This window comes from Melozone crissalis, unplaced genomic scaffold (genome assembly GCF_028551555.1).
Source record: "Melozone crissalis strain CALT ecotype California unplaced genomic scaffold, PUWL_Pcris_2 ptg000027l_1, whole genome shotgun sequence".
NCBI lineage: Eukaryota > Metazoa > Chordata > Aves > Passeriformes > Passerellidae > Melozone > Melozone crissalis.
This window is the reverse complement of record NW_026535805.1, coordinates 74,985,586-75,013,346: the sequence shown is the minus strand read 5'-3', so window position 1 is coordinate 75,013,346 and position 27,761 is coordinate 74,985,586. Positions and strand designations below refer to the sequence as shown.

The 27,761-nt window shown below is 42.2% G+C and overlaps 1 protein-coding gene across 2 annotated transcripts in view; it reads right to left on the bottom strand.

Moving 5' to 3' along the window:
• The window catches only part of ELOVL4 (ELOVL fatty acid elongase 4), a 34,249-nt gene extending 19,615 nt beyond the window's left edge, over positions 1-14,634 (bottom strand). The window contains exon 1 of one of the 2 annotated variants that reach the window (XM_054279880.1): positions 14,334-14,634. In XM_054279880.1, the coding sequence (XP_054135855.1) occupies positions 14,334-14,433 (100 nt within the window). In that variant the 5' untranslated portion in view covers positions 14,434-14,634. Of the gene's footprint in view, positions 1-13,935; positions 14,082-14,333 lie in introns of those variants that run through there. The other variant, XM_054279881.1, reaches the window with a different exon arrangement.
• Positions 14,635-27,761: the final 13,127 nt, after the last annotated feature.

Below are 27,761 nucleotides of genomic sequence, written 5' to 3'. Positions count from 1 at the left end.
TAAAATGATTACCAAGTTTTCACACTAGACCCCTTCAGTGATTGTAGTGCTTTAGTGACCCCCTTTCCTCCCCCTTTTCTTTCTGGCTACAGGTAAATATTAGAATATACTTCTCTCCAAGATTTTTATTAGAAATACTGGTTCAGTCATGTTAATATTTACAAGTGAATACAAGATTCACTCTGGCTACACAACCCCTGCAGACGGGATCTGTTGAAAGTAAACTTGAATAAGCATCTACCTGATTAGACCCTATGCTTTTAAACTAAACTGCGTAACATATCAGAATAATTTGAAAGTAGATTTACTGTTAGCAGTTTGTAGAAATTCCAAGAAAAAAGCTCAGTCTCTGACTAACACCTCAGAAAAACAACAGCTAAAGCTACAAAATTAGCCTTTAAAACAGTACATGACTACATGGGCTGCACAGTTTCAGACTGAAGACTGATAATGAAGTAGCATTGCAGAGTGAAAATTGAGAGGCCATATATTTTTGGATGGAAAATCTACAGAATTAAAAATTTTCTATTCACTTACTATTATTTTAATAGAGCTGTTCATATGGCCCAAAATCAATTTTTCTCTTAGGTTGTCATTGCTTGAACTAACTTACCTGCTTTGCTATTGATTATTCATTGCACTCTATTCCTCAATTAGTGGAATTACAGAATCATTAAAGTTGGAAAAGACCTCCAGGATCATCTAGTCCATCCTATGTCTGAACACCACCATGTCAATTAAACCATAGCACCTAAATGCCATGTCCAGGCATTTCTTGAACACCTCCAGGGATGGTGACTCCACACTTCCTGGGGCAGCCCATTCCAACATCTAACCACCCCATCCAGTGAAGAAATTTAGCCTGATGTCAAACCTGATCCCCCCCCTGCACAGCTTCAGGCCATTTCCTCTTGTCCTGTTGCTCATAATCTAAGTTTATAAAGTTTCTTTATACTTTACAGGAGAAATCCTGTAATAGCAGATTGAAGCTACTGCACAAACTAAAATTATATCCCCACAGCCTCATCCATGTTTCAGGCAAAAGAAAAGCCCATGTCCTCTTAGGAGAGATTGTGCAGACATATTACTGCAGGAAAGCAAAATGACTGGGACAAAAAGAATGGACAGTTTATGCTTCTTTCTTATCTATCATACTTGGCAATGTCTGCAGTCTTCTGTCAGTATAGGTATTTCTAAGGAGTTTGACAGGACCTGTACTTCACTCAGAAAGAATGTAATATCATCTACAAAGGCCATGAAACTTCCATTAACACATGTACAGGCCAAGAGATCTTTCTTAGAAGAATTTCCCATTTTAATACAGGATATGTCTTTTCAGAGGCAGCAAGCCCAGTAGAACATATAGCAGCTTGCTGTAAAATGTTAACCAACATAAAGTTTCTTGCTACAGCCAAAGAAATTAGGATTAAATTTTAACTAGTTAATATAACTTTCTTTCCTAGACCCATCTTACTTTTCCTTTCTCATTTGGGTAGTTTTGAACAGTTATCAGGTCACTCACTAGGTGCCTTTTTTTTTTTTTAATTTTCCTTAAAGAAACGCTTCATCTCATTCACCTGCAGGCATACTTTCCTATCATAGAATCATCTTCATGGCTCATCTGTGTATACTCAACAAACATTTAAATTGGCCTTGCACTGGTTTCTCAGGAATTAGTCAAGTCCCTGCTGCTTTATGTCACAAAAAATTCTGTATTGTCATAATGTCACAGTATCAGTGGTGGTAATAACTGGCAAGAAAACAAAGATGTGAGTATCAGAGAATCATAGAATGGTTTGGGTTGGAAAGGACCTCAAAGATCATCCATTTCAAACCACTCTGTCATGAGCAGGGACACCTCCCACTAGAGGTTGCTCAGAGTCCCATCCAACCTGGTCTTGAATACTTCCAGGGATGGAGCATCCACAGCTTCCCTGGGCAACCTGTTCAAGTGCCTCACCACCCTTACAATAAAGAATTTCTTCCCATGTATGGTACTGGTAAAGCTAAGGATGACATGCAGAGGATGCTATATGGACAAAGGTTCCCAAAACTCAGGGAAAAATACTTTAACCAGGTCAGCTGTTATGCTTTTTTTTTTTTTTTTTAATTAATTATTAGATCAGTAGAGAGAAAGCAAGTTTTTCTTAATCTTTGATAATAAGTCTAAAAATCTGAGTTAAGTACTTCGCCTATCCTTAAGCTTTAACTAGTCAGGAACAAACTAATTAGTTCAGGTCAAGAACAAGAGACATCAAAATGCTTTGGCAAAGCATAGTCATTCTAACAAGCCATAAAACATAAAAGTAAGGTGCAAGAATAAGAGTACTCAGCCTCAAGCACAATGAATAATGAGAGCACATACCGCAAAAATCAAAACAATGAAACCCACATATTCTAAGTTTGCTGTACACAACCCTGTTGTGGTCAGAAATGAGAGATGCCTGCCCCAAAACCAAGAGGACTATGAGGCAAGACTAACAGGTACCACCCACAGCCAGTTGTGGCTTTGTTTTGAACTTCAGGGCTTTGTAATTGACTGCTTAGTCTTTTTTAAAGCTGAAACAGCAACATGAATACAAAATGCCACACAGCTAAGAGCAACATGTTCTGCAGCTAATGAACACCTGTGTAATGTGCCTGTGTTTCATAAACTCCCATTGAAGTAACACGAAGGCCAAATCCCAATTTGCTGTTAAAAGGCCAGGTGTATTTTAACCAGCCTTCTCATCATTGTAATCTTCTCAGGGCTCCTATCACTCAGTCATTAATATCATATTGCCTTTGTGCCTATATACAGCAATTACATTATGCACGTGTTTCAAGACAAGGATAGTTATGGAGTTACTATGAAGTTCAGGACACATGATAATTTACCATCAAGTCTCAGGATTTTCAAGTTCAAATATATTACCTTGCTCGAATTATATTTATCTCCTCCATTGATTATGATTACCTGTGGGGACAGTACAAATACTCTGCTTCAAGTAGTAATAAAAATATAATCCTCATTGAAGCTTATGCAAGATATGCAAGATACAAGCCCTTGAGCTATGAAGTACTCTTCTGGTTGCCAAATCTTCTTTTCCAAACATCACAAATGCAAGATGCATTCCCAATACAGTGATGCCTGCATGCTTTTTCTTAAGTATTGTAAGTTATGGAGTAAACAGATGAAAGCACACAAAACCCCCAACCCAACTACACAATGTAATTTTATAAACTACTTGCAGACTTTATGATCCAGCATATGTCTCTGTATTTATAAAGCAATAGAAGTACTGCACAAAACATACCTCATAAAGTTTTTCTTCTACTGAAACTTTCATTCAAACTTTTGTGTTTTTTGCCAAAACTATTTCGCATGTCACTGCTTCATACTGGGGTATGGCATTTCACACTGGGGTTTGGCACTATGAAAATAGTTGTAGAAGTATCAGTAAGCAGTAATGCAAACACAGGATTTATGCACATTCAATGTTGCAATCACAGATTAGTCTGTTGGCCCACCCAGAGTTTTATAATGCTGAAGGGGATGATCACAGGGTATGATGATCTTCTCCAAAGATAGATACTGGATTCCTTCAGTTTAAACATAAGTTCATTGAAAAATGCAAAAGATTATTAATATCAGTTGAATAATAAGTCTGCAAGGTCTTATCCACTGTGGAGTCAAGTGTTACATACTCAGCATACATGGAACAGTAAATTCAGCACTGACAGTAAATTCAGCACTGACTCATGTCTAATGTGCTAACACCCCGGAAGGATAGTGATGTTTAACTACACAGAAAATATAAACAACTTATGTTGATGCTCTTGTAATACAGTTATTTGGGGTTGTAGAGAGCATTTAGAACATTTAGAGACTTTTAAATGCAGTGCTTGAGCATGTATGAAAACCAGCAGTGGCAAGTGAAATCTAACTAAGAATAATACCAGAAAACTACTGGGTAAAATTTGCAAGAGGCAGCATAGAAAGCTCTCTGATAAACTACCTGGTTTTCCTGTTTGTATTATCACAAGGATGCTCCTCATCACTTTGGTCTTACAGAAGGATGAATGAGATGAGAATTTTGTTTTGATTAAAAACTACAAAAGGAGTTACTGAAATGCATTAGCGCTTCAAAGTTCAGAGGCAGAAGTAAATTTACAGTTGTGAGATGCATTAGGTCTTCTGTTAGCTTAACACAAATACATCAGTCAAAGCCTCCAAGGAAAAACAAAACTCTAAAACATTTAGAACTTAATCCCTCAACATCCCTTTAACATCAGCAAAAATGATGCATTGGAGGGGTGAGGAACCAAGCACACACACACACACACACACACAAAAAGACTAATTTTGAAATGTGGATTTTCAAAATAGGAACTGAATGACAAAATGTTTTTGACCCAAAAGTGATGAAAAGAATGATGAGTGTCTGAATCTTTCATTCACTAATACACAGTAGCAAAATCGTCAGTTTGGAAGCTACATAATGTCCATGTCCAAACGACTGCTACAACTGAGTCTTTTCACTTCCACAGTTGTGTTGCCTTCCATGCTAACACATGGCCCCAAGGTTCCCTAATGGTTTCAGCAATAAAGTTTCTCCCTCATGGCAAAAAATTCAGGGATCACTGAAATGGAGATTGGACAGAGTAGAAAAAAACCTGACCTAATTGTCAAAGCATTTTAGGGTACTCTGTGAGTATTTCTACTGGGCTCATCTGTGCCTGGTAAACCACTAAATATTAAACTGTGGAGAAAATAGGATTATGAAGTTCCTATTTACAGCCCAGCTAGTCAATTTAACTACTAAGTACTTTTTTTTTTTTTTTTTTTTAATGTTAACTCAAACCATTTAAAAACAAGGTGTTACAATGATATTCTAAGAATAGGAGGACATAAAATCAGGTCAGAGAGAAGACTTGCTGGCTCAACAGGAAAACTGAAAGACATGGGTTATAAATTCACTTCTTTCAGCAATATTCTAAGAACATTTAGAAAGCAATAAAAAAATTTTTCTTATTGGTCATAACTGGGAGAAGCAATCAAGGAGATAATATCTATAAGCAGATAAAAAAAGAAAATAGAAGAACACTATAGTCAAGCATGTAAACTAAGCACAACATATGCAAGAGCTGGAAGAAGACCTTTTTTAGATATAGCAGAAATAGATAAGAGGAATAGGAAAATATGATGGAAACAAACCAAACAGTCAAGGTTTCATGATTATGCTGAAACAGAAAGTGAAACCAGGGATGCACTGGTTTGACCCTGTCTGGAGGCCAGGGGCCCACCACAGCTGCTCTGTCACTCCCCTCTCAGCTGGATAGGTTACAGAAGATAGAAGAAAAGGGTTATGAGTTAATCAGAATCACAGAATGGAAGAGATCTTCAAGATCATCAAGTCCAATCCATGCCCAAACACCTCAACTAAACCACAGCACTGAGTGCCACATCCAGTCTTTTCTTAAACACATCCAGGCATGGTGACTCCACCATCTCCCTGGGCACACCATTCCAGTACTTTATCACTCCTTCCATAAAAAAATTCTTCCTAATATCCAACTTCTATCTCCCTTGGTGCAGGTTGAGACTGTGTCCTCTGGTTCTGTCAGTGGTTGCCTGGAGAAAGAGACCAACCCCCACCTGACTACAAGCACCTTTCAGGGAGCTGCAGAGAGCAATAAGGACAGGGAGAGGTCACAAACTGATTACTGTCACAGACAAAACAGATGTGACTTGGGGAAATTACTTGAATTTATTACCAATCAAAATCTGAGTTGTATAATGAGAAGTAGAACAAACCCAAAAAGCACTTTTTTCCCAAACCCACCCTCCTTCCAGGTTTAACTTCCCTCCTGATTCTCTACCTGTCATTGCCCTGCCAGTGGCAATGGGAGATGGGAAATAGGGATTACGGTCAGTTCATCACATACTATTTCTGATTCTGCTTCTTCCTTAGGAGGAGTCTTTCCCCTGCTCCAGTGTCAGGTTGCTCCCACAGGAGATAGTCCTCCATGAAATTCTCCAGCCTGAGTCCTTCTCACAGAGTGCAGCTCTTCACAAACTGATCCAGTGTTGGATCCTTCCTGCTCCAGCACAGGCTTCCCATAGGGTCACAGCCTTCTTACAGCATCCACCTGCTCAGGTGTGAGGCTCCCCCACAGGCTGCAGATGGAGCTCTGCAGCCCTATGGACCTCCACAGGCATCAGGGGCACAGGTACCTCACCAGGGTCCTTCCCATGGGCTGCAGGGGATCTCTGCTCCAGCACCTGGAGCACCTCCTCCCTCGCCTTCCTTCCCTGACTTCCATGTCTGCAGAGTGGTTTGTATCACATATTCTCACTCTTCTCTGCCTGCAATTACTTCTGTGCTATTTTTTCCCCCTCTTCTTAAATATATTATTGTAGAATCATAGAATGGCCTGGTTTGGAAAGGATATTAAAGATCAGCCACTTCAAACAACGTTATTATGAACAGGGACATCTTCCACTAGACTGGGTTGTTTAGAGCCCCATCCACCCTGGCTTTAAACATTCCCAGGCATGGGGCTTCCACAGCTTCTCTGGACAACCTGTTCCAGCATGTCACGATCCTCAGAATAAAGAATTTTTTCCTAACATTTCTAACCCAAACTTCCACTCTTTCAGTTTGAAGTGATTCCCCCTCATCTTCTCACTACATGCCTTTGTAAAAAGTTTCTTTCCATTTTTCTTGTAGGCTCCTTTCAGATACTGGAAGGACACAATTAGGTCACCCCAAAGCCTTCTCTTTTCCAGGTTGAACAATTCCAATTCTCCTAGCCTTTCCTCATAGGAGAGGTGCTCCATCTCTCTGAACAACTCGGTGGCCCTGCTCTAGATTTGCTCCATTAGGTCATTGTCCTTTTTGTGCTGGGACCCCAGAGGTGGAAGAGTAGAGAGACAAGAGTGGAGCGGAGGGACAGACTCACCTGCCTCAATCTGCTGGCCATGCTGCTTTTGATGGTGTGATTGTTGTCACAGAGATTTTATTACATCACTGACTGGCTCAGCCTTGGCCAGCAGCGGGCCCATCTTGGAATGGGCTGGCATCGGCTCTGTTGGACACGGGGGAAGCTTCTAGCACAGCCCTCCCAGTACCAAAACCTTCCCATGCAAACACAATACAAGGGAAGAATCCCATGGTACAAGCAGACACAATGCCACAGAGAGAGTGAACACTCCAGGACAGGAGTTAAGGATCAAACCACTGAAATTATTCAAGTACCTAAAGAAAGAAGTTGAGTTGCAGGCACGCAAGCAAAACAAAACCAAGAGCTACTGACGCCCACAGGCATCACTATCTTGCATCAAATGCAAGCCAAACTGAGGTAGCTTATTCTCCCTCACCTTCCATGAGAGAAAGGTAATCTAGTTCATGCTTATCTAGAGATCCAAGCACACACAAAATGAGCTAATAAAAACCACTCTGCGCTCCATTTATCTCCAGGCTTGCCTTGCAGCTACTTATTGCTTTGCCTACTAGCTAGGGTGCAGTACTCAAAACCCCAACAGGACTAACACCTAAGTATTGCCAAGCCTGAATTTCAGAGCTGCCTTCATTTGCATCCTTAAAATTCCACAAGACTTTGAAGTTCATACACTCAGATTCACTTGAGTTTGACAACACTGAGCTTAGTTGTACCCACTTGTCACCACACAAGATCCAGGAACTGTATTCAGCATCTACATCCTCCTAAGTGAGGTGTCAGTCAGACAGACCCACTCAAAGTGCTCCTTATGAAGCGCAGTGGTAGCACCAACTTGGTTTCCAAATACAGCTTAAGAAAGCGAAGCCTTGTCATATATTTACTAGTCAGAGAAGTCCTACCTTATGGATGAGATCTGTCCTTAAAATCACACTGTCAAACTTCTGTGCTCCAGGAACACTCCACTCATACCAACCCTCTTTAAAAGCCAAAGCTGTGATTCTTTTAATGGTCAATTCTTTTTAGGCAAATGAACTCTCATTTAGCTCCAGTTTTTCACGCCATTCCGGCATTCATTCAACCCCACTTGCTTTACCTCAAAAAACTCTTCAGTACACACAACAGCCTCTTCTCCCCACCTTAGCCCTGCATCCTAGCAAATTCTTCCTCACAAAGTCCTCTCCATATCTGTTTGGAGTCTTTTCATTCATTCACCTTCTATCTAAATGCTCTCCTAATCAATCAAGTAACTCCAAAAACCTGTCTGGACCAGCAGAGGAAAAACTGGAGTCTTGCCTCACCCACTCCTCATGACTCCTGATCTGCAAGACCTTAAAAGGAACTGCATCCTATGTTCCCTAAGCTTCTTCTACTACCTGTCCTTGTGCAGCCTTTGACACTCTTCCCTGGCTGCACAGGCAGCAGCACAGCTGCCTTGAATACAACCTCCTCTGGTGGTTCACATCTACAAGCACAGCCCTGCCACAGCCCTCCTCACCCTGAGCACAGCACGAGTGCAGGGTGACAGCTACAAACACTCCTGTCACGGCACTCCAACTAGAGACAGCCACCTATGAGCAAGAGTTCAGCCACTATCCCCGATCAATCTGTGTAACCTTGGAGTCTCCAGGATGGCTGCATGTGCTTCATAGCAAGGTATTTCAACTTCCCAAGAATTCTTCACCTCTGGTTGCAGTATGGGGCTCCAGGACCACATGTTGATTTACACCTCATGATGCCTCAGCTGAGAAACATGATTTGCTTAGAATTCTGCAACAGCAATTTGCCATGTGCTGAATTCTAAACATCTAGCCATTTGACCTTCTGCAGTAGGTACTAAGGTCATGCAATCAGCTTGGTTAAATTCTGTGTACAGCCATTTCCACGTCTTTTCCCATGGATTCTCCTTTAAGAGTATTCATAACAACTTATTTCCTTCAAAGGTTTCAAGACATGCTACCTACACAGCTTTAGAATGAATTTTCAAATACTCAGTTATGTTCTTGTCATTTTGTCAACACATTTCCTTTTCCTTCTGGAATATGCTGATGAGTGTTCAAACAGAAGTTTGTATTACATTCTTGCTGGTGCTCTTTGAAGGTTTTTTTCTGTTTCATTTCTTTACTGGAGCTGAGATTTGCATATCTTCCCTACAACTTCTCCTCTTTCATTTTAGGAAAGAGAAGTTGTCTACTCATAACTCAGCTTCTCACCCATAGAGTTTATTTTGCTTGATCCTACTCCCTCATGACAAAGGTCTTGAAGGTTGCTGACCCAAGGTGTCTAAGTAGACACTTCCCCTTCACTAATGTACTTTTCTGAATGATGTTTCCATTTCCAAAAATTCTTGGTATCTGTTTAGTTCTGACTACGTCTTTTGAGTTGTACAATCTGATAAAATCTCCTGATGATGAAATGGGGGTAGAATTTCCCTCAATCAGCAAATTGCTTTCAATACCAAGCATTATATTTTTTCTTCACTAATAAATTCCCTCCCTTCACTAACTGGCAATTAAATGTCAAATGAATCAAATAAACTGGATGCTCCTATTGCTCAGTTTAGTTGACAGCAGTCTCATATGATCTAGGCATTAACATTCTTTGCTTCCACAATCAATTTCTCCAAGTGCTGCTTCTGCCACAGGTTTTTTCCTTGTGTTTCTGCCACAAGACAGCCAGCCCAGTTAGACAGTATGTTTCCATTTCCAGTGTGTTTCTCCCTGTCTAATCCTTGTGTTTTACTCAGCCATGGCCACAGACTGAAAAAACTGGTCCCTTGAGAAGAATATTGTATCTGCAGGACAAGTATTGTGCCAAATCACCAAATCTGATGCTCAAACAGCCTTCTGAAAGTTCAGGAACACATTCTGCTTTGTTTCTGTGATACAGACTTCATGAACCTTAATCTCACCCTTCATTCTCTTTCCCCATCATCACCCTCTGAAGCACTTTCACCGGGATTCTACTTGCCTCCAGCTTTGGCACAAATCCTCAGCTACAAGGGACTACTTGCACTGAGAGTGTTCTGCTAAGCACCCCAGTGAACTTCTCAAGCATAAACACTTAGGATCCTTTGGTCATACTTGGGTTTTCCATGGGGGAAGGTACAAGGGAAGAAGAAACACGTTTTGTTCTGTTTCTGTTCCCTGGACTGAAAAAGAAAATGAACCTGAACGTCTTGGGCAATTTTTAAATTAGTCCCGAGATCCCTTAGCAAAAGTGGTCATGGCAATCACTGTTCTCAAGGAAGCTGCTCCACTGGTTCACCTTTTAGGCAAGCAGCTGTAAGTTTCCCATCTTCTCCATCCTCACTGCCTTACACTTCTGACCCAACTGATAAAACCTACAATTGATGTTGCTCCTGAACAAGATGCTAGGTAGAACACTACCCTACCACTAAAGTGAAAGTTTGCATCTCTCTCCTTTCCTACTGATGGAAAAAGTCAGTAATCTTATTAACTGCAACAGCTGTAAATAGTTGCTGTTCCAAAGCAGTCCCACGTGGCCTGGGATGGCCCTGCCTCCTTAAACTCTTGAGCTCCAAGAACAATCATTCCCACCCAAAGTCAGTAAAGCCTTCTGTTCCTTAGCTCAGTACATTCAAATTAAGTAGCTCCTCTAAATAAATATTTTTGTCCAGTGTTTCATGAGTCTTCTCTTCAAATCACAGTCCCCTACTCCCCCTCCCCGACTGACAATGGCCTCTTCGCCCACATTTTGAGATTTCCACACTCTTCTTTTCTGATTGTGTCCTGAGTTATTCATCTTAATAGTTCCCCTGGACTCAGCCTGGAACCTCCCTTTAAGTCACTTGCTCAGTCATCTAATCATACCCTTAATCCTTCCTGGCAAATCCAACCCCAACCAGCTACTCGAGCTGAGAGAAAGAAGGAAGCCCTGCCCTAGCAATTACATGGAGCTGGTCCCATGCCCTTACAGAAATAAGGACATGGAATTCCTAGATCATATTTCCTGATAGTAACTGTTCCTCTGACCATCTTTTTTTGCTCTTGATGACCGCTAAGAATATGTTTTTGACCCTTCTATCTCTTTTTGAAGATTATGGCTTCCTAAATTATGTCCTTCAGCCTCTTAGGTGAATATATAGTTACAATGGACTTTGGCCTTTCATGTAAGGGGGTCTGAAAACTAGTCACGGGTGGAGAGAAGCAAAGTAGCTTCTCAACAAATGAACAAGCAAAAGCATCAAGCTAATGCTGAAAATGTATTTGATAATATACTTGGGGAAAAAGTAACAGAACACTGCTATTATTCCCAAATGCAAGACTTAAAAAACCAAAACCACAAACCAATCAGATTTAGACAGCGTGCTTAATGCTAAAACAAATTGTAACATCCACTCAAAACCATTTAGGCTCATTATATACTTGGTCTTTTGGGGTTTCTTTGGTCTGAGAAAGGTCAGTTGCTTTTTAAATAGCACAAAGCAAGGAAAGGAAAACTATCAAATCTTTAATGTACAAAAATAAAGCAGCACAAGACTCAGTGGGATGTTCTGGCACAGTTCTACAGAAGTGTCATCACAGGAGTCCGAGGCAGCAGGAGAAAACACCTGCTGGCAAGACAGTCTTGCTGAATACAGAGAACAGGGCTGAAGACACACAGGTGTTCAATAAAAAAATGGAAGTGGGAAATTGAGAGAATAAGTGTAGGAGTAGTAGTGGGAATAAAATTTCTTCACATTTTGTTGTGTAATTTTGCTGTGTAGTAGTGTTTCAGTATGATTTATTGTGTAATGCTATTGCATAGCATCATTTGTTGAGCAACTTTGCTGCGTGGTATAGTTTTTTATTTAATGATATTGAACATTAGGCAATGGTGTTGCATGCCATAATTTGTGTTTTCTGTTGAGCAACATTACTGTCATGGCTCTTAACACAAAGGTGAATTGCATGAATTCATAACAGTGCTGAATTCACAATTTTAACATATAGAATGGCTTGAGTTGGAAAGGACCTTAAAGATCATCTACTTCCAACCACTCTTCCATGGGCAGACACACCTTTCACTAGGATTTCAGAGCCTCATCCAACCTGGCCTTGAACAATTCCAGAAATGGGCACCCACAAGTTCTCTGGGCAACCTGTTCCTGTGCCTCATCACCCTTGCAGGAGAGAATTATTTTCCTATTATCTAAACCTACTCTCTTTCAGTCTGAAGCCATTACCTTGTCCTATCCCTACATGCCCTTTTAAAAAGTCCCTCTCCTGCATCCCTTTTAGGTACTGGAAGGATGCTGTATGTTCACTCAGAGATGGCAAATGGAGACAATTATTTTTATCTGAACAAAGAAACATGCAGAAAAGCAGCAAACTGAGCAAGTATTTTTGCAAAACTTGGGGCATTAAAGATTATTTCACTGAACAGCCACACAGCATTGCCTCCTGAGTAACACTTTCTTATCCTGAGCCACCTTGTAACTACAATGTGACACCTATCACTACCTGACTGTAAAAACTACAGGAGAACCTTGTTCCACATACTACTGGCTATAAATAAGAACTGTAATGTGTTTTTCATGTGACTTAGGCTCTACTCAAAACTTGCCTTGCAGGGACCTGCTGTAATCCAAAATCGGAACAAGAAACTTTCCACGAGATAGGACTGATTACTTCATTACAATGGAATCCTACTTTAATAGCAGTGCTACTGAACTTAAAGCAAAAATTAAAAATTTTACTTTAGTAAATCAATAAGACTTACACATATTTTAGGGGCAATAACAATGTCATCCTACTACTGCTTAACATCCTCCAAAGAAGCAGAAGAAAAAAGTTTGCTCTATGTATAGTATCATAGTTAGTTACTTATTGTTACATTCTTTCCATTTACTTACTTTTTCTTCTTTTTTTTCCCCCTCAGATCAGTTTTGCTTACAATAGACATGGTCTATTGACAGACTTAAATAACATTTTTGAATTTCAGGAAATATATCAGAATTTGAAGTATTTTTTCAAATAAATCAAGTAACCTATAAGGTTATCAACTTTGTACCCACATCTATTTTTATATCCATCTGAAAATGCTATTGATTGATCAGAATAGCATCTCTTTCATTCTTTACCTGGCAGTCTATGAACAATTGTATGTTGCAAGAGTCAGAGAGCAAACACTGGTAGATTACAATGCAGTGCTGCTGCAAGCATTCCTATTTGCTCTCTATTCTGGCAGTTTTTAAAAACAGAAGAGAAAAATACGCATGCAGGCTCAATTTTTAAAACACAGCAAAATACAGAAGGTATGGAAAGGCAAATTGTGAAAAAAGTGAGCTCTTCCATCTATAACATAAGATTAATTTGTTATGTGGCAGATGGCAGAAGGGAAGGGGGATGGAAAAGCAAAGACTGCTGATGCAGTGAGCTTCCCGTCTGTAATGAAGGCCCCACATTCCCACCCATCACACTGCCACCAAACACATCCACACTTACATGCACACCAGTTTTGCTCTGGGTTTCAAAATAGCTAAACCTCATCGCTGCGTGGACAACGAAAAAATGAAGAAAACATCCAGAGGAGTAAATGATCCTTCTGCCAGCTGCCCGTGGCTACTCACAATAGCAGCTGTGAAAGCGACTCCTTTCATTTGACACACGAGACAGAACCATTCACGCTGACCAATAACACTGCCAGAGCTACCGGCCACTGCAGCAAGGCACCACCTCATTTGCTGTCCCAGCACCGCAAGCTGCTTTTGCACATTTCTCCGTATTCCGAGACATTTACTCTTCCTTCAGCATCTGCCACATTGCAGTCGTGGAGTGCCAATACAGGAGTGGAGCACATTGAAAACGGAAAACAGCAGGACTGACCCAAACACACAATATAAAATGACAAGCTGCTGCAGCGGCGGTAACAACCATTTCCTCATTGCTTTTGCTGAACTCCACGCGATGCCGACGCGGGGCTCCCACCTGCCGCAGGAGCCAAAGCCCGCCTGAGCTCCGGCACCACTTACCGGAGGGCCTCGCTTACCTCCGACATCAGATCCCCGTATGACGAGCCCGAGGCACGCCGCGGCGGCAGAGCACCGGAGGAACACGGCCCTGGGAAGCGGATTTCGCTCCGTCCCCCCGCGGGCGCCCGGGGGACGCGCTCACCTTGCCGCGGATCGATGCCCCGCGCACCCCGGGCCGCTACACGGGATTAAGGCAGATAAACAAACACCGCACCGAGCGCACCCGGAGGGCCGAGGAGGGCAGGCGGGGGTGAGGTGGGGGGGTCTGTCCCCGCCGCGGCCCCATCCCGGGAGCCGGAGCGCGCTCCGCGTCTCCCGGGAGATGGAGCCATTTTGAGCCGCTGCGCATCAGCGCCGGCGGGCGGGGGGCGCCGGGCACGGCGATGGCGGGGCCGCGGCCGCCCTAGCGCGTTACCTCGGATGCTCCAGGTCCAGCGGTAGAACTCGAGGGTGTCGTTCACCACGCTGGACACCAGGCCCATGGCGCTGGGGGGCTCGGCGGCGGCGGCACCCATGGTGAGCAGCAGCAGCAGCGGCGGAGCCGGCAGACCTGTCTCGGCGCGTTCGTCCGTGCCTCTGCGCCGGGGCTGCTGCTGCTGCTGCCCCTTCTACAGCCGGGGATGTGATTTAAATCTCTATCTCTCCGTATCTTCCCTCCAGACTCCGCCTCGCTCCCGTCACCGGCTCCCGTGCCCCGCGGGCAGGGCGGAGGGCGCGGAGGCGGGGGGCGGCGCGGCGGCGGCCGCGGCTCCGCAGCTCGGTGCTCCCGGCCCGGCGCTCCCGGCTCGGTGCGCAGCGCCCGGCGCGGTGCGGGCGGGCGGGGGCGTCACGTGGCCGCCGTCCCGCTGCCCCCGGCGGCGCCCGCGGAGCGCGGCCCCACGGCCCGGCCCGGCCCGGCCGCGCAGGCGCCCGCGGCCCCCCCGGAGCAGGTGCGGGCGGCGGGGACCGCTCCTCCTCCCGCCGAGGGCGTGCGGGGGGCGAGGAGGCGCGGGTTATCGCAGCCCGGCTTTTTATGTTCAAATAGGGGTTTTGATTTTTTATTTTACCAGAAAGGGGGAAAATGAGTGTTTCAGCCAACTCCTATCTCCTTTCTTTCTTTTCTCTTTGTATAAGTTTGGATCTTTCTTCTTTCTTCCCCTCTTGCTACCCCTTGACAGACACGCCGAGGGTCCGCCGTGAGCGATGCTGGTTTTACCTCCGTCTGTGCGTATCAAGGCTCTTCTGCTGCTTCCAGGAGCCTTCGCTAAGGTCCCTTCTCCTCCCAGTACGGGTAACACTAGCAACCGCAACGTGACCTCGCTTCCTCCCTGCCCCACCACCTGGTGGCACTTCCCTGACCAGCCTTCTCCAGGTGCCACCCAGCTGCCCTTCGCACACCCCCCCTTATCTCCTGGACCAAGGCCCCTGTGGTCGCTTCATGGAGCAGAGAGATGCAGCTGCCTGGAGTGTTGCTGGGTGCTGCAGGAGAAGCATCCATATTGCACCCTGTGTTTCAGTCCCAGCAAACCCTCTGTCTGGTGTAAAGGCACCACCTGCTCCTCACACCCTTTGCTTCTTATCTCCTTCTTGGCAGCTTGTCTGTGCCATGATCTTGCATAGTGCAGATGGATGCACGACACCCTCGGGAGCGAGGGGCAGGAGGGGACCTGCTCCACCCAAGCTGCAAGCTTTCCTCCTAGCAGGCAGCACATCAGATGGTGTCTGCCTCTCCCTCCTCCAGTGCAGCAGCACCTCTGTCACTTGTTGTCACCTGGTCTTGGTGAGCACAGCTCGCACTCCTCCTCCTGGGTGAGTCACCCCGGCTTAGCTCCTGCACTGCTCTGGCTGCTGGGATCCCAGCCTATGGACAGGAGAGGCACACGGCCATCACTAGTTACTCCACTGGAAGCAGAGTCACTGCACCAAAACCAGGGGGTTGGCAGTAGGGATCACCTACACTGGGGAAAGGAAGAGGAGCTATGTCAACACCTGGAGGCCTCGATGGACAGGGAAGTCCAACTTATCCCAATGCTGGCTGAAAGCTGGAGTGAAGCAAGGATGGCACATGCAGATGGATGGACAGCTGCTACTTCTCTCACATGAAAACAGTCAATCAAAATTCTTCATGAATTACAGAGACTTGAATTATGCCTTATTTTGATGGTGCTGATAGTGGCAGAAGGTCTGGTGAGAGCTCTGAAATGGATCTGTCACTGGGTAGGGCAAGGTGAACACCAACCTGCTTCTCAAGTTGCAGGCAGACAGTGCAGTGTTAGCTGTGCTTCCTGCGCCTCCAATAGGAGAAACCACTGGAGTGCATTCCTGGACATTTAGTATCTTGATATGTGGTTAGCATCCTCTAAAGCACAGCAGCTTCAGAACTTTTTGTAACGTTGTCATTTGAATCAAAAGGAAATCAGGAGATTGGGCCATAATCCTCCAATTGGCCGTTTGTGTTGGCCACATGCTTGAAACAGAACGGCTACTGAGCGAATCAACGTGACAGAGGTTTGCACTTCCCTGCCCTGTTGAGCAAGATGTGGACTTATGAGAGTGCCACCAGCACAAGGAGTGAAGATCCACAGTCTACCAAAGAACAAAAAAGGAACAAGACATATTAGGAATGTGAATACATATTTCTGTTAATAATTATTTATATTATAGCTTACATATATTTCTTTATTAGAATGCCTGTGGAAGTTTTTTTGCACAACTGACACCAATAATTATTGTTTATAAAATGTTTATATCATCCAATTTACTGTTTCATCTATTTCCAATTAGGTAACTTTTCTTGATGACAATTTAATCCTTTATATTAGCAATATGATTGTACATAGATAATTTCACAGAGCCATTAAGGCTTGAGAGGAGCCACAACTGAGTTGCAGAGTTTGGACAACAGGGAGAAGATGAACTATCTAACCAGAGTAACTTCCTCTGTGCTTTAAGATTGCCTTAAAAAACATGCTGAAATTTACGGCTAACTATTTTCATTAGTTTAACTTTCACCCTGCAAATATGTGGACATGCTTTTAAGATTAGGTCTGTGTCTGGGCTTCTAAACACATCCCGGCTAGTTTTCTACATTTGTGCACCCAGCAGGGTATGCTACCTTGAGAATGCTGAGACCATGTCTTCTACTCAAAGAGAGCAGAAGGAGGAAGGCATCCAAAAGCATAGTATCAAAATATCCTCCAAAGAAATCTCCAGCATGGTCGTCAGAAAATGACAATTTTTCAATATCATTAGTTGGTCAGTGTTGTCATTTTCTACTTGATAATCTACTCATTCCTAGAACCTGGACCTCTCAGATGGGCAAATTTCTGCTAGGAAAAGGCAGGTCTGTGGCAGCTGACTCCAGAGGAACACACACATGAGTTGCCAGCTGTGCTCCGGCCATTTGCCCAGTGCTGCAGGGTGCTTGTGCTGGCAGCAGGCAACTGTGTGCTTTGGGAAGGGTGCAGAAGGTAACGGGAGGTTGTGGAATAGGTGGCTCTAGGAAGCTCTCCTCCCAGTTCCCATTCCAGATACAAGCTGTGTGTATTTCTTCCAGATATTTTTGTAAAAAAAACCCCTATATCTCATTTCAGAGCTGTTTCAAGCCATTTTCTGCTTCTTCATGAAACAAACAAATAGCAATAGAAATGTTACAGCTCATGATGATCGGTGCCTTTAGTTGTGCTTGTAAAAAGTGCATTTATTCATTAATTTCAGTGAAGCATATGCTACCATGATGATTGATGAATCAGCAGATGCTTCTGCACTAGTTGAAAGTATTCCCACTCAGGTTTTGCTTCAGGTTAGCAATGAAATTGCTGTGAGGGGAAAATGCAATGCAGGTATATTTGGTAATATTTATGAAGTGTAGTAGGAAGAAAGCAGTCAGAGCTTTGTATGTTGCCGCCAGTGATCCCTCCAGGCAGCTCAATAAAAGACAAAAACAGCAGAAAAGGAACTCTGCCTTCCTACAAAGAGAATCACCACAACCAAAGAGAATCACCACAACCAGGAACTTACCTGGTGGGAAAGCATAAAATTGCTTGAATCAACACATTTGACAGATCTAAATGTTACAAAATGTGGTAAGGGACAGCCTATTCACTTATCAGTAAAGAAGGTGCATAAAGTATTGTATACATTGAAGCATAACCAAATTTAAATGATGAAAACACATTTAACTTTAGAAATGGGTTTTAATTACTTGAATTATTGAATTCTCTTGTCTTTTCATTTGATTCCATCAGTGTCTTGGGAGGGAAAATGATTAAATAAATTAGCACATTAATTTGCAGTGAATGGGATTTTCTTGCACAGCTTATCCAATTGATATGCTCCTTGCATTAAAACTTTCAAGTTGATATGCCTTATAAAGACTGCTAGCTGAGCCAAAAAAGCTCATTTGATCTTTGAATCAACAAGTACAGGCTCAAGTTTACTCATATGCATACTATAAAAGCTTAAAAGAAGCTGCTTTCACACAACCATAATATTTTAAAATAATAGCATTAAAACCAACTATGTGTCTTTCAGCACTAATTAATTTGTTTATTACGTAACATTCTGTTAATTCCATAATTTGAGGTGGGGTAACTCTGCACACAGGTATTCTACAGCACAGAGACTCTTCCATGGGATCTGAAACAGATCTGGCTTTTTGTTTTCTAAACCATCTGCTAGATGCCATCTGTCCTTTCATACATTTATCTGCATCAAAAGAATTTTTCCAAACCAAATATATTGGACTGATGCATCAGAAAGTGTCCAGAGATGCTAATGCTCAGTGCGGGCATTGGCCAAAACTCACCCTTGATGTAAGTTCCCACAAGGTTCCACCTTGCTGTTGTTACCAGCACTGGATTGGATCTCTCATATGTGTCAACTTCATGTTTTGAACATCAGCTATTTTTACTGTGGCTCTAACAGCAATATGAGAATTAAAGTATGTTTAATATCCTGGTTTAAATAGTCAAGGGCCAGACTGAACAGTCCCAGTGAAGTCAATGCAAGTTTTGTTTCCAAAGGGCTCTCTATACATACTGACATTTACTCTTCATCTTTTTGCATAAAAAATTGGTGCCAGAAGATGAGGGAAGTGGTGAGCAGCTTTCTCCCAAGCCATATCAGGCTTGACTCTCAAGTAAAAATATCTGTGATTTGACTCAGGATCATTATATTTAGGGGTTTTTTTCTAAACTGTAGAACAAACCCTGTTTACTGCAGTCTGGGCAGAGACTGGAAGTGTTGGCCTGCAGTGCTGGGTTGCATTTAGCTTAAACTGCTGCTCTTTGTTGCTTGTTCAGAAGAGGAGCCACTAGTCCAGTGTTTCCCAGCACCATTCTGAGTGATTAATTTATAATTGATTCCTGTGTGGGAAATGTCACTAACCATGAAGCTAATGTGGACATCCAGCATAGGAGATGTGTTGTGTACCCAGCAGGTACACATACATTCATAGCTTTACCTGCATTTCAGCTTCTTTTCAAAACTGAGTGTTCAACAGACGTGAGGATGACAGAAACCTGTATATATACTGTCTCGCTCTGCCTTGACGATACTTTTCTTACATGGTTTCTCATACTTTTACACAGCTAAGATTTTTATCTGCGGTGATATCTGTCACAGCATCTATCATTTGTGAGGTGTGGCAAGCACGCTTTTGCAATGAGGGCTTCATATGTGTACATGCTGGAGAAGGACGATGCTAAACTATGGGCTGATGTTTTGAGGGCACTGTGTTGAAATGACAGCAACATGTATAGTCAGATCTGCAGCAAGTCACTAACTCCCAAATCCAGCCTTTTCCATAGGTGTGTGTCACTGCTACTGCACCCACTTCACTGGGTGTGTCAGCCTCCTGAAGGCGTGGAGCTGTTTGTAGGGATGATCTTGCACCTTTGCTTCTGCGCTAGTAATGGCCTGAAATGTAGGGCACAGTCCCCTGCAGAAGCTGCTCATAGCAATGCAGGCAGGTGGAAGGGCGGTGGTTGTGCAAGCTGGGTGCCATCGTGCTGCCTCCAGCTGTAGCTGTGTGAGCATAGGTGGTAACCATGGTGCTATCCTTTATCTGTGTGCTGTGTGGAGGACAAAACTGTGGTAAAGGAGTTTATATATAAAGGCTGTGTCAGCCTCTGGGCCCCTGAACTGGTGTGACCTGGCTCCTGCTCCACCTTTCGCCCTGCCAGGGGGATACGCTGTGGATCTGCACGCTCTGAATGGACAAGCCTGAGTGCCAGTGCTCATTATAGGCGTGTTGTCTTATCCTCAGAAAATCATGTGAAAGTATTTGCCACAGGCTTACACATTTTATAAACAATAGGTCAGCCATATAGCCCTACTGAGGTAATCTGGGATGATTAATTTCATTTTAAGTATGGGGAAACCGAGCCTAGAGAAAAGTGATGCCAGTTCCAACCACTTGGAATGGAATAGAGCAGAAATTTTTGGCATGTCCTTTAAACTAGCTGTGTCTTGGTCATTCCCTGGTATAAACCCATGGTTCATGGGTCTTTTCAGTGCCATATGCAGGCATGAGCCTTGGGACACTACTTGGAAAGAACCTCAATATCCACCAGGTATTTGAAAGCAAGAAAGACACATATAAAACATAACACTTCCTGTGCTTGTGTAGTAAAATTCTAAATTTCTTACTAAATGTATGAAAGCTTTTGCTCTGAGATTTTGTGCAGCGACTACTGTAAATCTTTCAGTTGTCAGGATTTGCAGTAGAAAATTTTGTAGTGCTTGTGTGTATGTGTGTGTATGACACAACAGTGTTTCAAGAGAAAAAGCAAGAGCAGAAAAAGAGAATAGAACATATGAATATTTAGTTGTTGAAATCAGAAACACTGTCATTATCTTGTAAAGGGCCTTGAAATCATCATCTACCACATCCTGCTCACACTCAGCCCAAGCTGCCATGCATCCATCTCTCCTGCCTGGGGATATCCAGGCAGGGAAATCCCCAGGGAGGGCTGCTCTGCAGGCAGACTGTGTTTCCTGCTGGGATTTGCACTGCCCATTACAGGGTGTTGTGGCACTGGGCTTGGTGTTAGCCTCTGAGCCATCCATTCTTAGCGCAAGCAGCAATTAATGCTCAGGAAGATTTTACCAGGATTACAAAGCTCTGGTGGCAATGAAGTCACCTGTCCCCAAGGTAAGAGTCACAGCTCTACGTGGCAGATAAGTGGACTCCCAAAGGGAAAGCTGACACCATACACTTTCATGTTTTTTAAAAGACAATTATTGCATATGAGTAGATGCACTAAATAAGCACATTTTATCTACATGCACATTTTTTGAACTCTGCATCTACCCACAAATCTTTATTTTGCCTCGGGCCTTTTCTCAAAATATTAGGTCTTATCTATGTAATGGAGCAGGATGCTCAAAACCAAAACCTGGGAAGCCTGACATTGGAAGAGAATCTATCTGTTAGAGGCAATATTAAAGTATGTCCAAAGGACAAAGGCCAATCAGCTACTGTAATATCTGCCAAAAAATCACAAGTAATGAGATGCTCGTGGACACAAAAGGATAGCTCTGTATCTGAATTATTTCAAGAGTTCATGAATCAATACTTGGAACAGATCTTGTGTAAATGAGCAGGACTCTGCTGAATTCAGTAGAGTCTATATGGGCTCTAGCTTTATGGACACCTATTTTATATTGTTTACAGCAGAAACATCAAGCAGAAACATCAAACTTGTCTTTTCATTGAGAAAGCGGTCAATGTGAGGAAGGCCAAGGATGCTGCATTATACAATAAAATATTTACATTAGTATATTCTGAGGATCAATTTATTGATACATGATGAAAAAAACCCTTCTTTTTAGATAAGCTTGTTGAATAATAAAGTTTGGTTTTATTTCTGCCTAGCTGATTCTAATAACAAAAGAACCAGGATCATTTGGTCTAGACTTAGTAAGCCATAAGATTTGAAGGAGGAAAATAAAAGAGGCAAGAAGTGATATCTACTCTGAACTTAAAAGAAGGAGACCTCAGGGAGATTATTGTTGTGCAAGTTCCCAGGAGCTGCTCCTTTGAAAGAAAAAGGATCCCAGAAGAATGAGTCTCAAACCATGAGAAGCATCAGCTTCTGTCTGCAGGACATGATGCAGATGTGAGGCAGCCAGACTATCCAAATGGGGAACTCCTGACAGGGCTTAGAGCGGAAAAAGGGATCCTATGGGACACAGAAGAAGGCATGGGCTGCTCAGGATAAATACAGAAAGAATTCCCAAGTCTGAAAGGATTGAATTAAAAAACTGAAAGACTAGCCAGAGTAAAAAATGGTGAAGTACAAGAAAGAAGCAGCAAGAGGAAGAATAAGGCCAAGTGAACAGGTAGCCTATGAAGGAGTCAGAAAGGTGGAGGATTTTTCATTCCAGTTTTTATGGGCAAAATTTGTTCTCAGGCTTTCCATGTGTTTGGTGGAATATAACCGGTGTGAGAGGAAGACTGAGTTAGGGATGACTCAAGCAACTTAAACACAGAGCCAGGTAGGAAGAGTGACTGATATCACTGCAAGGCTGTTCCCTACCTCTTCCAGAGGTTACAGTGATCAGAAGTTCCTAACGACTGCGGAAGCAAATGCCACAGTCATCTTCCAGGATGACAAGGAGGAAGAGCTGCGGAAATAGAGACTGCCTGGCTTTACTTTCATCTTTGCAGAAGTTAGGGAGCAAATCCTTGTGTAAGCCATGCACAGGAACATTAGAGAGAAGAAAGTGATTGGGAAAAAGAAGTATGGATTTACCAATTGCAAAGTGTGCTTGACCAACCTCATTACATTCTTCATTGTAATGACTGAATTTGAAGATGAGGGGAGAGAAGTGGTTGCTCTTAACTTTGGGAAACTTTTGTCTCTGGTCTTACAGAATCTTTGGAGCTAAACTAGACAGACAGGGTCGGTGGGTTTATCCATTAGTTTAATTCACTAGCTGGGTGAATTAAAGTGAGTAAAAAAAAAAGGCTGGAACAACAGGCTGAAAATTATGTGCTGTCTGTTTACAAGTGGTATTCCTTGGGCATTCACTTTGGGAGCAGTATTGTTGAACATCTCCTTTCATGGCTTTGACAATGGAACAGCATGTATCTGCCACAAGTTCACAGATGATATCCTAATGTAGGGAGCAGTCATTGTGCTGGATGATATGTCTGCTGCTGGAGTCACCTTGATAAGCTGAAGAAATGGACTGATAAACATTTTCTGAAATCCAACAAAAAAATGCAGTCCTGCATCTTGGACAGAATTGCACCATGCAACAGTACCAGTATCCATACAGTAGATATGATATTTAATAGCATTCATTATACCAGCAGGCTCTAGGAAGGGTATCTGTAGGTACAGGGATAGCTCCAGGGCTGTATTCAAATTCCACAGAGGCTATTTAGCTACAGAAGGAAAATGATACTTTAATTTTTTTTAAATTTAATTTTACACAGCACAATATTGGTAGCTAAAGAAAAATGCAGTGCAGGACAGTATCTGATAAGAGAACCTATAAGAGTACCTATAAGAGAACCTATCTCCTGTATTTTGCTGACGCAGAGCTAAGGGAGCGCACCAGAAACTTCTGCCAAAGTGCAGGCCCATAACCCAGTGCCAGCCCGGAGCTGCCCAGTGCTGTGGTGCTCAGAGCTGCTGGTTATTGTGTCAAGAAGCAGATGAAACATCCTTCTTGGTTGCTGTCAGCATCTCTGCTCTGTTTTCAGCCCAGAGTGGCCGCTAGCAAATAGCCTCCACGTAACTTTCTGCAGCAAAGAAAAAGAAGTTATATCTCTGTGGCATACAAGAGTTTCCATTTCTCTTTTTTTTCTGAATTAATTACTTACAAGTTGTTACTTATCATAATTTTTACTTGCCAAAATTTCCAGTTGCAGCTTTTATATTTAGTCAGCCCTACTGTATAGATCAAACTATTGTCAGTAATCTCTATGTTGGAATTCAATTCATATTTCCTTATTTAGTAAATTGATTTTTTGTTGGACTGCAAACCAGATTAGTCCTATTTTGATGGTTAGTATTAGGCACATTGCAGATGTTATATCATTCACCAAAGTTCTTGCAAGTTTTTAGTGTATTTGTAGAAATGTGAATGCCAGATCTGTCAATGGTTTCTCAGAAATTATTCTGCTCCTTACAGCTGATGGTCTATTTGCAGTTATGCTTACTGTCACTTAACTACTTGTTAATCCATAGAAATTAAATTAACTGGATTTTACACCTCTAACTCTTCAAACTCATGTAATTCAGATGCTTACAGAAGGTTTATCTAATAGACTAGTACCATTACCTTTTTGATCAGACTTCTGATCTTCAAATAGTAAGCCTATCTAGCAAAATCTGTATTTCATAATACCTGGTTGGTGGCCATTAATTGCTTACATATTTTATTTTTGTTTTAATGAAATCAAATTTCTGCCTTTTTATGGAGTCCTGAACCTGAGCCATGTTAATGAGTTACACATTTGTGATATCAACCAATTTAATATTTGAACATGTTCTCTCTAATGCACATTAAATTAATTAGTGTTTTAAGATTAGAGAAAAATCAACTTTAATATTTAAGGGAGTCATTTGGCCAAGAATTTTAATGTTTTAATACTCTTGGACTCCGAGTTTTCCATTTCTGTGCTTTTTAGGGTTTTTAATATTACCAATATAATTAAAGATATGCATCCATTAAATTATAATATTACTTCAAGTGTTTCAAATGGGATTGCTTTACTTGGTGACTTATGAAGTGGCTAGGTGGGATGAAAATTGTACTCTGTTGAATGTGTACTGCATTTAATGTGTCAGAATTGACAGAAAAGTTTTTGTATGACAAGTAAAAATGAAATCTATTCCTAGATGTAGTTAGTTTTTTTTTTCTGATATATGCAAAATGACACAGGTTACAATGTTACATGACCTGAGCTATACTTTCAGTATATGCTATCTCACAGTACAAATGATTCCCAAATTTACTCAAATTCATTGATGATACAGATTAAGTCATACTGTAAAGGAATATTTGTGAATGTACAGGTGTAATGACTGCCACAAATATGTTACCCTACAGGAATGGCAATACTGTGATTAATAATAATAACAACAGCAGTTACAATACAGCCAGACTGTCCAACATGGTCATCATGGGAGTTTTGGAAGACCATTTTACCAAGAAAATCAAACACTAAACCAAATATAGCACTTACAGCAACTTTTACTGCCACTTGGGCTCAAATTCCACATGAATGTACAGAGATTTTTCTTGCATGACAATGTCAAACACGTTAAAATATCTTGCACTATATCCTAAAATGTGAATATTCTGTATGTCTAACACATGTATAAATGGAATTTCACCTCTGAGTGGAATACTATTAATTGCAAATAGAAATAGTTTATCTGTAATGCCACAGTGACTGGAACTGGAAACTTTATTCTAGAAATCACACCTACAGCAGGAACAGAGCCCTTACCATAGAGGCCTTGCAAAATAAGCTTAGATAAAAATATACTGCGGGCAAGTTGGACACTGGCAGTTTTAAAACATTCTGACATGGTTGCATGAGAAATGCTCTGGCCAGAGGAGGGAAGGTGAGGGAGAATGGCAGTTGGTCCAGGCTAAAGACTGCCAAGACAATATTCCTATATAGGTATAGTGAGCTCAAACAATGACTCACTGATCTCACTGATGTTCAAATGGGTACCTGAGGTGAGTCCACCTCTTTCACCTCTTCCTACACCTCCTTTCCTTCTCCCAAATGTGAACTCAGCTCTGCTGTTAAATTTAAATGGATTCTTGCTGCATATTCAATTTCTGGGGCTAGGGCTTGCCATGCATTCAGTGAAGAGACCTGAGCTCATGCCTGCAGAATTTGGAGTTTCTGGAGTTTCCAGGTGATTCTGCAGTGTTGTGTCTGTATGCTTAGAAAGACAGTGCAATAAGAATCCACATGTGCTATAATAAAGATGGGTATGCATTTGTATAATTTTTGTTATGTGGCTATCCAACTTGACTTTAAAGGATATGGTGGGTACAATATGGGTGATATTTTAGCCTTATCATTCTAATGAATAAGTAATAAATAGTAGCAGTTGCTTGATCAAAATGGTAAGTTTGTGCTTAGTCTCGATTTCCATTGTGCACCTACAAATTTTCTATGAGCTGCTCCAGGTTCCATAGCCAGTGGGGAGAAATAGAAACTTGTAGAGGAAGATGTTTTCTATCACCCTTAGATAAAAAGTCATTGACTGAGGTTTTCCATCTCTATCAATAATGCAAAAAAGCCTAGAGCAGTGACTAGTAGGTGTTAGGTGACTAAAGAAAATTAATCCCACCCTTATGTATAGTTTACTATTCAGGTAAACTTCACTCATTCTGAGCCAGTGTGTATATTCCCTGTGTACATACAAGCAGAATGTGCTGTCATAGTATGAATGATAAGAATACTTTTCATGTATCTATCTCATTCACCCCAGGATATCCTCTGTTTATCAACGTTAATTAATGTGTCTTCATAACAATCTTATGAGGAAAGAATTGCCCCCAATTTAGAGATGAAGAAATGGAGCCATAGGATGTTTAAATAAGTTGTCCCCAGTTGCACAGAAAACCAGTGGCATAAATGTAAATACAAGAGGATGCCTCACATTCATAGCCCAAAGATAAGGTAATCATAAGGTGTGGTTCCCAAATCAATACAAACAGTGTAATACAGTCCTTGCTTCCGGCCTATTCCAAGTAAATAGGTTGAGGTGTGGTGTGCACAAGGTAATTCCTGATGAGTTCACATCCATACACTAAACTGGGTACAGATATAGCCAGACTGAGAACAGAGCCACAGGGCAAGGGTCAAATACCTGTTCCACATACTTGACATATTTGTGTGTCTGTATGATTCATTTATTTTGATTCCAAGTAATCCAATCTTTCAGCAAGGAAACAATTTGATAGCCCTGATGAGAGGGACTAGGGGTACTGGTGGATGACAGGCTGGACAAGAGCTGGAAACGTGTACTTGCAGCCCAAAAAATCAACCATATCCTTGTGTGATGGTCAAGGGAGGTGATTCTGTCCCTCTGCTCTGCTCTGCTGAGATCTCACCTGTGTCCAGCTCTGGGGTCCTTAGCACAGGGGCAGGTCCAGAGGAAGGCCATAGGAGTGATCAAAGGGGTGGAGCACCTTTCCTGTGAAGACAGGCTGAGAGTGTTTGGGTCCAACTCCCTGGACAAGTCTTTAGAACAGCTGTGAAGAAGCCCAGCTGGTTTACGCTGAAAGCAAGACAGAGAGTGTTTTAGGAGTTTGCAAGTGCAGCTGATTTCATTTCAGGATCATGAACATTCCTGGCTGCCAATTTATTTTTGGGGACATGGGTATCTATTGATGCTAGGTTTTGTTCACGCCTTCAGTGGGCTTGATGTCCCTACGTATGAGCTTGCCTTCAATAAATTTTTGCTGTGTATTTTTGCCCCACAGCACTCCTCTCCCCTCCTGGCTTCATGCTCCTACTGCCATTCTTGTCCAGCACTTATTTGCATCTCTAAACCTGTCATTAGTGTGAGAAATGGCACAAGCCAAAGACTGTAACTGTACTGAGTTACAGTTCAACTCATCAGTGAGTATCACCAGAGCTGCAGGAGAAATCCTGTGCAGTTAACTTCCTGCTTTGCTACACAGAAAAAAGCAAGCACATGTTGCTAAACTAGTTTCAAAATATTATTCATGTATTTCTCTCCATGTTTTTATTTCCCCTGCTTTTGCCCTTTTCATTCTTCCATGTACTGGTCAACTTCCTAAGGAGTTGACATTTGCACAATGTTTCACTTTTCATTTCTGTGTGTTGCTCTCCATTTGCTACCCAGCTCAT